General features: G+C 46.1%; 8 protein-coding genes; 4 read left to right on the top strand and 4 right to left on the bottom strand.

The window, feature by feature from the left end:
* Positions 1–63: 63 nt before the first annotated feature.
* Positions 64–532, bottom strand: FFUJ_09282 (uncharacterized protein; the record flags this gene model as incomplete). XM_023568833.1 has 2 exons in its annotated part: positions 64–178; positions 303–532. 2 exons carry the CDS (start codon positions 530–532, stop codon positions 64–66), a joined length of 345 nt encoding a protein of 114 aa, XP_023435969.1.
* Positions 533–1,649: 1,117 nt separating this feature from the next.
* On the top strand, positions 1,650–2,051 carry FFUJ_09283 (uncharacterized protein; the record flags this gene model as incomplete). Its single annotated transcript, XM_023568832.1, has 1 exon — positions 1,650–2,051. One exon carries the CDS (start codon positions 1,650–1,652, stop codon positions 2,049–2,051), a length of 402 nt encoding a protein of 133 aa, XP_023435968.1.
* A 70-nt stretch (positions 2,052–2,121) lies between these two features.
* FFUJ_09284 (uncharacterized protein) lies at positions 2,122–2,604 on the bottom strand (the record flags this gene model as incomplete). The annotated part of the gene is made up of 1 exon (XM_023568831.1): positions 2,122–2,604. The coding sequence occupies one exon, from the start codon at positions 2,602–2,604 to the stop codon at positions 2,122–2,124; it is 483 nt and encodes a 160-aa protein (XP_023435967.1).
* Positions 2,605–3,926: 1,322 nt separating this feature from the next.
* On the top strand, positions 3,927–4,655 carry FFUJ_09285 (uncharacterized protein; the record flags this gene model as incomplete). XM_023568830.1 has 2 exons in its annotated part: positions 3,927–4,328; positions 4,383–4,655. 2 exons carry the CDS (start codon positions 3,927–3,929, stop codon positions 4,653–4,655), a joined length of 675 nt encoding a protein of 224 aa, XP_023435966.1.
* Positions 4,656–5,090: 435 nt separating this feature from the next.
* FFUJ_09286 (related to GNAT family acetyltransferase) lies at positions 5,091–5,483 on the bottom strand (the record flags this gene model as incomplete). Its single annotated transcript, XM_023568828.1, has 1 exon — positions 5,091–5,483. The coding sequence occupies one exon, from the start codon at positions 5,481–5,483 to the stop codon at positions 5,091–5,093; it is 393 nt and encodes a 130-aa protein (XP_023435965.1).
* Positions 5,484–5,951: 468 nt separating this feature from the next.
* Positions 5,952–6,587, bottom strand: FFUJ_09287 (uncharacterized protein; the record flags this gene model as incomplete). Its single annotated transcript, XM_023568827.1, has 1 exon — positions 5,952–6,587. One exon carries the CDS (start codon positions 6,585–6,587, stop codon positions 5,952–5,954), a length of 636 nt encoding a protein of 211 aa, XP_023435964.1.
* A 1,421-nt stretch (positions 6,588–8,008) lies between these two features.
* Positions 8,009–8,716, top strand: FFUJ_09288 (uncharacterized protein; the record flags this gene model as incomplete). XM_023568826.1 has 2 exons in its annotated part: positions 8,009–8,037; positions 8,086–8,716. 2 exons carry the CDS (start codon positions 8,009–8,011, stop codon positions 8,714–8,716), a joined length of 660 nt encoding a protein of 219 aa, XP_023435963.1.
* A 977-nt stretch (positions 8,717–9,693) lies between these two features.
* FFUJ_09289 (related to nicotinamide mononucleotide permease) lies at positions 9,694–11,667 on the top strand (the record flags this gene model as incomplete). XM_023568825.1 has 6 exons in its annotated part: positions 9,694–9,783; positions 9,908–9,963; positions 10,023–10,213; positions 10,248–10,486; positions 10,552–11,269; positions 11,324–11,667. 6 exons carry the CDS (start codon positions 9,694–9,696, stop codon positions 11,665–11,667), a joined length of 1,638 nt encoding a protein of 545 aa, XP_023435962.1.
* Positions 11,668–12,542: the final 875 nt, after the last annotated feature.

Below are 12,542 nucleotides of genomic sequence, written 5' to 3'. Positions count from 1 at the left end.
GAAGGACACAAGATGGGTTATGATGCATCGTGGCTTTTGAGATAAAAGCTCATTCATTCATTCTTATGCTACCTTGATCATGTCGAAGTTCCTTTCCAATGTGCTGAATCCCAGTGTGTAAGGCATCCTTTCCAACCTTTGAACCTTTCCAAATCCATCCATTGTTGTATCATGCATGCTACAATTGGTAAGTACCTGTTCATACTAAAAGCTTGCCTTGAACTTACTTTATGTCTTATTGTCTCGCTATCTATTTATAGCAACGGCCATTGCTGCAGTATCTCGCCGAGTTCTGACAGCACTCCTTCTTACAGCACTTGAGGGTTCGGCAGCAGAAGTTTCCGAGGGAGCACTTTCGGGGGAACTTGGCTGGGCAGACCTTGGCAGCCAGCTGAAGTCCCTCACCATGAGATGAGAGATCGTGGCCCTTCTCACTGGCCGAGGCAAGGTCGGGAAGGCCAGCAGCGGCCTCTTTCGAAGCAGCTGCGGAGACAAGAGGGGCAAGAACGAGGAGGATGGTGCTGAACTTCATGATGAATTGGAATTAAGCTTAATCTGACTCTGCAGAATGATGAGTAGCACCTTTAGCTGGAGCGACATCTGCCTCTTATAATGCAGCACACCGCCATCAATCAACGGTCCAAAATTTCACCGTCTTAGTCTTTCCTGCCTAGCTGCAAGCCACTTATGGCCCTAGCTAACTCGCAAAGGCAGTTAATAGCTGATTGACTGTCTCACCATGCTCACTTTAATCCCGATAGAGTCAAGCCAGGTTCCATCGGAGGGCATAAGGCTGATTGAGAGCAGCGATCATCCCCGCAATTCTGGCAGAGCTGAAAACTTAGCATGAAATGTGCCGTGATCTTACAGGGAGTTGATCACGGATTGTCGGCGATGAATGCCCTGTCGGGACTCGCGCTGGATGATCGGGCGGACTGGAATTTGTTAGGCTTGTTGTGAGTTATTTATGCGCTGGCTGGAATGAGCATAAGGTTGTCGTGGTTGAGATACGCGCCTTTATTGGCTGCAATGGAGTTGCATAACTTTGCACGGGTTATTTTTAGGGCTTCCCCGCAAAGCATGCCAAATCCGGATAAGCTTATCGGTAGTCAATCCTCTTAATCTAGAGGCAGTTGGCTTTTGGCAGCGCGGAAACTGTTGCAATACAGGCCCGAGATAATATTATTAATAATAGAATTATGTAAGTAGGACAGTGTAAGTATGGTGTTACCTCCCTCTACGGTGTAGTGTCGCTAGCTATGCCAGGTATGAGGAGCGGTGATACGCGCAGATATGAACACGAGATCCAGACAATATCACCAAATTGTGAAGTCAAAGGCCCGAACTAATGACATTGGGAATATGGATCAAATTTATAGCCCCTGTAGGGACGAACAAGCATGGAAATGCCCCGAGACACCTAGGACAGACGTAAAGCTTGTGAACAGCGACAAAGAACAACCACCAGAACAAGGCTTCAAGAAAAACAGTTGACTTATAGTCACAGACATATTTCTAACGCACCTGGGCCTCCAATAATGAGTCTTCTTTAAATAATTGCAAACACAAAAATCCATAACGCTGATACCGATACCATCAAACAAATTTAAACCGACCAGACTAATCCTGCTAACAAGTACCACCAAGAGATGCCATCAAACACACCGGAACAGGCTACGACCCCAGCCAACGCCAAGCCAAGAAGCGCGGCCTCCAGATACCGGAACTCAAGATTCTCCGTCAAAATTGATCCTGAAAAGCTTCTTGAACGGCAGATCATATGGTTCGCCAACGGCTTTCCGGGCAACAAGCTCCCCGAAAGACTTGAGGCTGCGGTCGAGAAGGCAAAGCTTCAGCAGCCAAAGTGGGAGAGGTATGCAGATAGAGGAGAGGAGTGGCCGTTGGAATGGGATATGAATGAGGGTGATGCACTAAGCGATGCTATCACGCTGGTTCTGGAAGCTCCTCTTCGTGATGGTGTTGCGATTGAATGGCTGGGTCAGACGAAGGGCATAATTATTAAGGACCTTAATAGAGACAATGAAAATTAGAGAGTGCGCTGAATACTGACGGACGGTTTCCGGACGGTTTACTAGAAATAGTCAAACTACTGAAGATTCCTCAGGAATCCTTCCAATCCTTCTGCTTCGTCAAAAACTCTTCCTTGAGATTCTGATACTCCTCATCCTCCTTGCACTTCTCCCAGTACCCCCTAAAGATCAAGCTCGCCCTCAGCTTCTCTTCCTTATCGGGATGCTCATCACTCTTTGGTAATTCCTCCTTTGTACCTTTCTTGTACTTTCGGCCCCCGGCATGATTCGCATATCGTTTTGCACGCGTCATTCCCATCTGGATGAATTTACGCGTCATGTCCATCCCCACAAAATCGCGCTGGTCTTTGAACTCGTTAAACTTGGTCCATAGGTCCTCAGCGCTTTTTCGCGCGATGGGGACTGTGCGGAAGCGCCAGAGGGGAAGGATGTCGGATTTGTAGGGTTCAAAGGTGAGGACGCCTTGTTCGCCGCGGCCGATGCGGTAGGACATGTGGTGGGCTTCGGATATCGTGTCCATCAGGGGCCTGGCTTTTGATCGTGATGCAGCCATTTCTGGTCTGTAAGGCATGGGTATTAGTGACAGAGAGTATTGATTGTGATGGCTGATGCCATTCAAATAAAGCTCTGGGGTAGTAATATCGATGTTGAGCTTGAAATGTGATGGGTTGGCTGCTAGCGAATGGATCTGGAGCTGGAATGACAAGATCTATGACGTCGGTTGGCATTGAGCCACTAGTTAGACACACAATAACAACTACTGTTATTCAATAGTTCCATGAATTTTTATAAAGTTCATCAACGGCTAGCCTTTTATTATTATCAAAGTTATTGCGAGCCCTATTAAGATGCTATATTCCCTGCCTGAGCTGCATGATTGAGGAACTGAATGGAATAGAAAAAAGTTCATATCCATGATTCGTCACTTAGCATGAATGTAGATTGGAGATCTTCTGTAAATGTTTGTGACGATATTCTCACTGCTCTGGACTTTGAGAGAAATATCACCAGCCATCCGAGTTTCAGGCGCGCCTCATACAGGTATTACTGTTGGATCTGTCAACCGCACCACGTTTCTCTTTCACGACCTACTGACCTTGTCCTTTCAGCAAGCCGACCATCTATCACGGCCAATATCGACGAGGGTTGGACATGGTCAAGCCGAGGTTGACATTGCCATTATTGAGCTTCCCGGTGTTCACCTTGTCGAACTCCTCGAGTATGCTATGCTTCCTTAGCATAAACCGAGGGGGTTGGAGGAAGGCCTGAATGTCGGAAATATATTGGTTTATATGAGGAATGATGGCGGCGGATTGATTCTGAGACCTTCTGAACTACAGACTTGAATGGCTTTTGTCATCATTTTGACCCGAAATACAAGAGACAAAAGGTATATCACATGTAATTGTCACACTTGAATACCAACTGCGGTTGTTTCGGATGGCCCCCAACTTTGTGCGTGCCGCAGGGTATCATAGCTACCTTATCATTGGGGGCCAATTTCGACAGATCAATGAATGAGACCATGAATTTCTGCTTGGCCATTATGTTACCTACCAGATGGAGCCAAACCTGTCGCTTCCCCGCTCCTTGGACGGGCATCCAATGTAACCATGGTATAAATGGCGATCCATCATTGGTTGAAGCCATCTTGGCTCGAAAGTTTGCGGATAGAAGGATCGGGATTCCGAGTGGTCTTGACTGGAATATTAGGTTCATAACATTGCAATGATAAGTAGTAAGTACCCGGAGATTACTACTTTTGATTAGCCGTATATTTCACCCAAAGAGTGAGTGCCCTTCTCTATAAAAGTGCTGGCTGCCCCTCACCATTTATTATTCGTAGCAAATAACGCATAACACGGACTTCCGACCATGCCGGGACCAGACAAGACTTTCGCACCTCTCAAGGCAACTGACTACTTCTCGCCTTACCATCGCTCAGGCGCTCCAAAATCTTCCCAAATACCCGATCAAGATGATCCGTACGCGAAACTTCGCGCAAAAGCGTTGACAGTTCTTGAAGCACAGGGATTTGAAGCCAAGACCATGGTAGAGCGCGGTGTGACCTGGGCAGAAGATCAAGACCCGTTCGGGCATGTCGCGCACTCACAGTACCTGCATTTCTTCGGTATTTGCTGGCAGCGCGTCATGGAAAGCTACGACGAGTTCCTATCTAAGCAGGAATACGAAGACATGATCAAGGGCAAGACTGTCATCCCCGTTGTGCACAAGTACGAGATATTGTTGAAGAGACAAGTTCGATATCCAGACTCGGTAAGTCAAATCAAACCATGCGCGACGTGAAGATCGGATCTCATTGTGGTGTAGCTCATTGTGGCGAATCGTGAAGAAAAGTTCACACCGAACCATAATATTGGTACGACAGTTCTGTTTTCTTTACAGCAGCAGGCAGTGGTGGCACAGGTTACGGGATCAATTACATACATCGATGCGAAAACTGGCCGACCAATTGATATCAGGACTCTGAGCGATGGTTGGGCCAAGTTGTATGATGGATTCACCCGCAAGGTTGAAACGGCAACGGCACTTCTACGCAAGTGGGAAGAGGAGCATCCACCCAAGACTAAGACGAAACTGTAGATGATGTTTTGCCTCCTATATAGCAGTGTTTAGTTTTAAGAATGTTTTTCTATCAATATACTTTTGGAGCAGAATACTTCCACAGTAGTGTCTCATTAATTAGGTACCAAGTCACCTATCTACTTAGCACTCCATTTAAAGCTTATCTCAATTCTACGCAGTCTTGGAGATATTGTAGATCATGATCAAGCCTGATCGAGTAGAGTATCTGGCGTCTGCGATATCTTCAGGGAGCAGATGGCCATCCCCGTTTGCTACAAGAGCCTCAGCCAATGTGCATTTTCCGACAGTTTCAAAACCAAGCTTTTCGTATAAGTGCACTGTAGTGGTGTTTTGGGGCTTGACCATCAATCTCACGACGGTTCTAGCCTTCCGTTGAGTTTCTTGAAGATGTTTAATAACCTCCCGACATAGACCTTGCCCCAATTTTCGTCCTTAGTGGTCCGGTAGAATGAACAAGCTGAGCATCTGCCAACGATCTTCTTCATCATCCCCGCCTGGCAGTGGCTGCCCAGAAACTTCGGGAAGCGTGAAGGCTTTTCTGCCGACTGGACCTCTCAAAGTCACTTGACCTACCCATTCTGCCATTGAAGAAGTGCCACGGTTGACTGGGGTTGCGACGCAGACGAAGTTCTCTCTGTCATCTTGGAGGAGGCGGTCCATCCACTGTGTCTCTGTGAATTGAGATTCGATTTCGTAGGTGGAAGAGAAGGACTCTGGAGATGCCTTGAGTGCTTTGAGACGTAGGTCGCGGTATTGAATTGCAGACTCCTGAACTGAATCCGTCTTGGAGACGCGAGAGAAAGAGTAATGATATAGGGAGGACATAGTGACTGCGTTTTGACCGAGCTCGCGTACTATACAGAAGAAGTATATTAAGTGAGTAATGAAGACTGAAGAGCCATAGGAAAGAAACACGGATAGAGATCTAGCTAGATATATATCCAAACAACCGAGCCGCGGTGAAATTATGTCAAGTTGTTCTGATTAATAATCTGACCGATGGGCCCACGGTGATGACACTACAACTAACTTAACCTGACGTAGTTAGAATACAAGATAGGGTGCACTGCAGTGGAGCTTTGTTCCGGCAAGAAATACAAGATAGGGTACATTACTTAAATTCTCTCATAAGGGCTTGTATTAAGTGTAGGTATTGCTTGAGACCTAAGTACTCAGTCAGGTAACTCAATCATTTCCTCCGCAACCATCCGTCCACCCGCCAGCACCCTTCACAACCTTATTATTCTTAAAGCATCTAGACCTCACAAAAATAGGCGTGTTAAACGTAAGTTTTCACTCATACCCCTCCTCAGTCGGTTCATCGTAGTCCTCAAAGTTCCAAGCCGTCGTTCCAAGTCCATAACATCCATTCATGCTCGGCCTCATCGTCTTCTGACCAAAGTCCCACGTTGAGAACCCACCGCCTTCTATAGTATACGAACTATGGGAAAAGTGGTACCATCCTTTGCAAGTACCTTGAGCATACTCAGGTGGTGGCCAGGGCCTGTTGTAGCGCGTTGGGCTGACTTCGTATGTGTAGGCTCCGTCGTCACGGACATATTTACCTCCAGTCTTCCAGTTTAGCCTACGATTGGTGTCGCAGTTGTGGATTAGCTTCTTGAAGGAATCAATGCACTGATTCACGTCATAGTCCGCGACGTCGTCACTAAGAGAGATTCTGAACTCATGCTCATCAGGAGTGTCCTCGCCATACACCTTGTAGTAGTCCCATCCCTTCCCATGATCAGGCTGCTCGATATTCTTGCAGAAATCTTCATAGTGCTCATCAAGCCGATCTGCGCTGGCGTAGATCTTCCAGTTGTCATCAGTACAGCATTTAAACTCGTCCTTGACTTCGCATGATGGGGCATCTATGCCTAGCACCAGCGAGCGAAGGTCCATCGCCTCTGCCATTGCGAAACTAGCCATGGTGATATGCCCATGTTCGTTTGGATGAAAGTTCTCTGCAATCTTGTATGGAAGACCGATGCCCATAGTCCAATCTCTCTTTTCATCTGAGGGACAACCGGGTGGTTTGGGATCGCGACGCCCAGCGCGCCCCTCGTACAAGCTCCGGTGGATTGGGGCTGTTGAAAAATTTGGAAATCCAAATACTCTCAGCAGCTCGCTTCTTCATGAGTTCGCCCCTTGAGTAGTCATAATAATCTGATTCATCTAGCCTACGCTTCTTCAGCTCATCATGTTCTCCAGGTGAAGGATTGGTGGGGGGCTTGATGAACTGCATGTCCGAAAAAGATACTTGCAAGTCTATTCGGCGGGCCAACAGTATCTCACTGGAAAAGTTCCTTACCTAGAATCCAGCTTTGGGCAGTAAATGCAATGGGCTGAAGCCCGATTCTTATGTTTGCGTGAATGCGAGGGCATAAGAGTGTTGAACCTCTGGTCCCTTTTGATAGGTTTGGAGGTTTTCAGCCGATGGAACAGGCGTACCTAATGAGAATTGTGTCAAGCCCGGTATTGTCTGAGAACATTTAAATCTGTAGTTGGTTTATATAGTAAAAGTCTTCTGATGAGAATCCGCGTGCTTTTTATCTAAAATTGGAACCCCATCATAGTATGCCCCGGCTTGTGTAGATGTTGACACACTTTCAATATTTGCTGGCCAAGGTTGATAAAGCGATTGGGACACCAGGAACGGCACAGCGTAGGTCTTAGTCAGCACAATAAGTACGATATTTCAGTTTCCTTAAAAAGCCCAGTCCCCTCTATCTTGTTGTCCCAAGTCCTGATCCGCAACAACAAGTCAACTTTTATTATGCAATACCCCCACCATGCACCAGCGTTTTAAATCGTGGCTGGAAGCCAAAAGATTGAATCGCCCTCATCGACTCAAAGGGAAAAGCGCTGTTGAGCCAGAAATACCTTTCCTTCTAACTCCGTGACCGCGATTGTTAACGCCTTCGCCCTCAACGGAAGATATTGCCAGGCAGGCACAGGCTGCATCTATCTTCACACTACCGCCCGAATTAAGGCGCAAGATATTGGTTGAAGCATTTGGTGACCGGACAATCCACATAGATCTCATCCTGGATCATCCGTTGAGGCTACAAAGACCCGATAGAAGGGATCCAAAAGACAGATTCGCGGCTAATTATGGTCACCACTGGCCGGAAACCTCTGGAAATCTATGCCTAGATAGGAGTCAGCCAAAGCGCTGGCAATGGAGGGGCTGCGTATGCCATCGTCTTCCGCCACCACAGTATTGCCGGGAGAAGACGGTCCCGGGCTGGGAGCAGCCTGCTGATGACTTTAACTGTGAAGGCGAGTCGCATCATTGCGAGCTGTGGATCAAAACTTTGAATGATCCGAAATGCTGTTTCATTGGGGCAATGGGATGGCTTCTTTCATGCCGCCAAGCGTGAGTTCTTTTAAACAGTCCTCTACTAGTGCTAACTAGTCTTTTCAGCTATATAGAGGGAGTAGAGGTGCTTTATGGTTCAAATACCATCCATCTTGGAAGCAAGACGCTGCTTGATAACTTACCGGCACTACTTCTTTCTCAAAGACTTTCAATTATCCCAGGCCTCGAGGTTGTATGGTCTGTCGGTACACATGAGCATCAAGGCAGGGTAGCTCGAAACCAAGACGAGTTAGAGAAGATACTGTACATTCTCGACACACAGTTCCCGAGCTTATCCAGCCTTCACCTAGGCATCAGAATAGATCTCCCTAACGTCCAGATGGTAAATAATCGAACTATCAGGCAACGGGCGTATCTTGAAGAGATGCTCAGAAGACTAGACGAGTTCGTCAAGCAGCGGAAAAGCTGTCTTCGTAAACCATTTACAGTGTCTATCACAACATCAGCCTGGAGAGATTTGGAACGATCTATTCGCGCCGGTGATTACCCTGAAATGAAACTGTCGTGCAACGGGATCTGGCGCTGCTTTGTACCTAGTCCCAGAGCCATGGAGGACCCCGTTGAGTATCAAGAAGGCAACGCGCACAAAGGATACTGGATTTGGAGAGACCAGGATGGTCTTCGAAGGTCCGCGATATCAATGGCACGCGGACAACTGTTGCCTCATATGGTATAGTAGTAGAAAATTGGAAGACGAAATAGAATTGTAAATAATGAAACTTTCCCCAGTTACTGTTCTCCACATATATTACCTCATGAATGTTTGCGTCGTCTTTGCGCCTATAGCACTACTGTGTCATCCGTGGTAGGGAGACTAACCCTGCCGCTTCTTGGCCAACAAGTCAAGTGACGTGCCAGCCGCATATAAAAAGCGCAGACCTCTCCGTATTTTCCCCTCTTCGTTTCACAACCAATAAGAAATAAGTCATGTTTAATTCTAAAAAACAGCTATATTCTTGCTTTTTTACCATTTTATTTAACACTTTATATCGCGTAGTATTATGTCCTACATTATCCACAAACGCAAACTTAGTGCAGACTACGCAATAGCCTAGATACTGTTCTATACAATATAAATATATACATTATTAAGAAATCCCTCTCTCCCCTAGCACGCAATAAATGTCTAAAGAGATGCTTATTCCGCTACTGATAAGTAAACGCTACTAGTACACATCTTCTTTTTATTACCACACACCGGAACCATGTAGTACAAAGTATCGAGGTCCTGAAGTATGGAATAAGCTTAACAACATATGGAGCATCTGTCACGTTAGCATGCTAGCAAGTTATATAATTGGTTCAAATAAGGCAATTAGGTTCTTATCTTTACAAATTACCTAAGGGGAGTTGCTCCAAGTCTTTCCCAAAAGGAATAGGTGATATATCACATCCCCCACAACTATCAAAAGCACGTAATACCGAGAAATCTTCACGCCTTCTCTGATGTTCAACACATCCTGAGATAACGAGGTTCAGTGGGCTTATGATAAATCTTGTATTTTCCAAATCTCTACCTTGAATAAAATTATAAATATCACTGCTATAGTCGTACCAATGTGAAAGAAGCCGACATCCCCCTTAACTCACAAGCTAGACTATTACTTAAACCTTTATTTTTCGCCTCACTGTCTGCTCTACTATTGTTTCGTTATGGCCACTGTTTTAGTCAGGGACCAGAAGTACCTCGATGTATCCGAGTCTGAGATCTCTGTTGACTCGGTGCCACCACTTGGAGCGCCTGTAACTGAGAAGACTCATTTGTTCCAACGGGGCAAGGGTTTTGATGCAGATGCAATCGCTACCCAAGCAAGTGACCCTTGATCTGCTACATTACTATTACTTGCCTCTAACACTATTTGTACAGGCCAGTGTTTTTGATGATCCTAAAACTGCCGAGCAATACCAGCCGCGATCAGACTGGTAAGGTCATCCATCTATCTATAGACCTTGTGATAAGTCTTACTAATATCTTTGATCAGGGAAAACCTCAGTCGCTTTGATCCCCTTGCACGATGGACCTGGGGGGAAGAAAAGCAATTGGTCCGCAAAGTCGACATCAAAATTATGATCTGGGCATGTACCATGTTCATGGCCCTGGAGTTGGACAGAGCCAACATTTCCCAAGCCTTGACGGACAACCTCCTAGGCGACTTGGGCTTGACGACCAATGGTACGGTTGGCCCGCTCACACATATTGTATTCAGTGATTGGTTATAATGCTACAGACTTTAACCTTGGAAACACGGTATTCAAGCTCTCGTTCCTCTGCGCTGAGCTGCCATCGCAGCTTGTCTCTAAATGGATGGGTCCTGATCGTTGGATCCCGACCCAAATGTGCCTCTGGAGTATTGTTGCGGCGGCGCAGTTCTGGCTATCAGGCCGCGAATCATTTCTCGCCTGTCGTGCATTTCTTGGAATTCTACAGGGTGGCTTTATCCCTGATGTAAGTCGAGTCTGGTTAGGTCATTCACTGCCGGTTCATCAACCATGCTGACTGATCTCATCAAGGTGATTCTGTACCTCTCATACTTTTACAAGCACCACGAGCTTTCGATTCGTCTAGGGTTCTTTTGGACCATGATGAGCGTCGCCGACATCATCTCGGCGCTTCTTGCGGCTGCCTTGTTGGAGATGCGAGGTATCAACGATCACGCTGGTTGGCGATGGCTGTTCCTCATTGAGGGACTCATCACTCTGATCTTCGGCCTCCTCGCCTATGGTCTCATGCCCCCGGGCCCAATCCAAACTGCCAATTGGTTCCGTGGAAAGACAGGCTGGTTCACCGAGAGAGAAGAAGTCATCATGGTCAACCGCATCATCCGCGAAGATCCCACCAAGAGCACAATGCACAACCGGCAGCCCATTACATTCAAACTGCTGTTCCAGAGTCTTAGTGACTACGACCTTTGGCCATTGTATCTGCTTGGACTGACTTTCCAGATCCCTGCCACTCCGGAGGGGCAGTACTTGACTCTGTCGCTCAAGAGCCTCGGCTTCAACACGCTTCAGTCCAATCTCTTAAGCATTCCATATACTGTATTTCATATCATTACCATGTTGATCCTCACTTATGCAGCCGAGTATGTGAAGAACCTGACTCTCATGGGAATAATTGGTCAGATTTGGATCTTGCCTTGTCTTATTTGGTTCAATGTCGCCAATACCCAAACAGCTAGCCGTTGGACTGTCTATGCCGTCACCACTGTGCTGCTGTCCTATCCAAATGGTGAGTAGAGTGGAAGGGAAGATACAACAACTGGAGCTAACTGTTTCCATCTAGCCCATCCTATCCAGGTAGCTTGGAACTCTCGCAACTCGAATAGTGTACGCTCTCGAACCGTATCGGCCGCCTGTTACAACATGTTTTGTCAAGCTGGCGGTATTATCGCTTCCAACATCTATCGCAAGGATGATGCTCCTAAATACCACCGTGGTAATCGACAGTTGCTTGCTATTCTTATTATGAATATTGTCCTTTATGTCCTGGTAAAGGCTTACTATATCCTCCGTAATAAGTCACGCGATAAGAAATGGAATGATATGACTGAGTCGGAGAGGTTGAAATATCTTGACACTACCAAGGATGAAGGCAACAGAAGACTGGATTTTAGATTCGCTCATTAAGATATCGTGGTATTCTTTCTATGACGAAAGCTTGGTTGTCCCAATTACTTCCACATCGACTAACTGAAGCTTGTCAATCAAGAGGAGGAGCAGTTAGAAGCATACCATTTGACTATATATACATAAATGGTGTCCATTTCTTAAGCTATTAGAGGTGCCTGACTAAAACATGGACAAGTGGTGGTACTGAAAGATCAGTGCCATTTTCACTATATTCTGTTCAAAGTATTTGGACTTACAAAGAGCAGTAACAAACAGGCGTATCTACACGTCGTGAATCTTTTTATATCACAGCATCAACTTCTATCTGTTTTCAATATCTGCGCAGCCGATAGAATCTAATAGACTAGATAAATCCTACAACTAGGTCCCTAACACGACAAAACTCTCTGCTCAAGCACCATCTTTAACACGCGATGGCAATATACAGTAATAAATGCCGTAATGTACATATTGGTTAGGTCCATTCCACTGTATTGACGCCACTACATGTACAATGACGCAACTCGGTTAACATAACGTCGTACCCTGTTATCTCTGCTTACTGATAGAGCAGCATGAAAAGAATTAGACTAATACACTAGCTCTATCGCAGTTCGGGTCACAAGTTTATTGGACAATAGAACGGAGATACCTGGTTAACACCGTTAATTGGGGTATGAGCTGTTTGATCTCAAGCTGAACGTCATTGTGTACCAATCATATTCATGCTCTTCGAATCGCGCAATGAACACCCCCATGGCTCGTGCTTTTATTGAATCATTCGGTGATTCCCAGCTTGACTCTCTTGACTCACTTAGACTGATAGATCGCATTCATCCAAATCTAGATAGAATCACGAATTAATTGAAGAAAACAACATGACACAAAAGGGC

The sequence above is a fragment of the Fusarium fujikuroi genome, chromosome FFUJ_chr09 (assembly GCF_900079805.1).
Source record: "Fusarium fujikuroi IMI 58289 draft genome, chromosome FFUJ_chr09".
Classification (NCBI taxonomy): Eukaryota; Fungi; Ascomycota; class Sordariomycetes; order Hypocreales; family Nectriaceae; genus Fusarium; species Fusarium fujikuroi.
The sequence above is the reverse complement of the archived record's forward strand: the minus strand, read 5'-3'. Positions and strand labels throughout refer to the sequence as shown.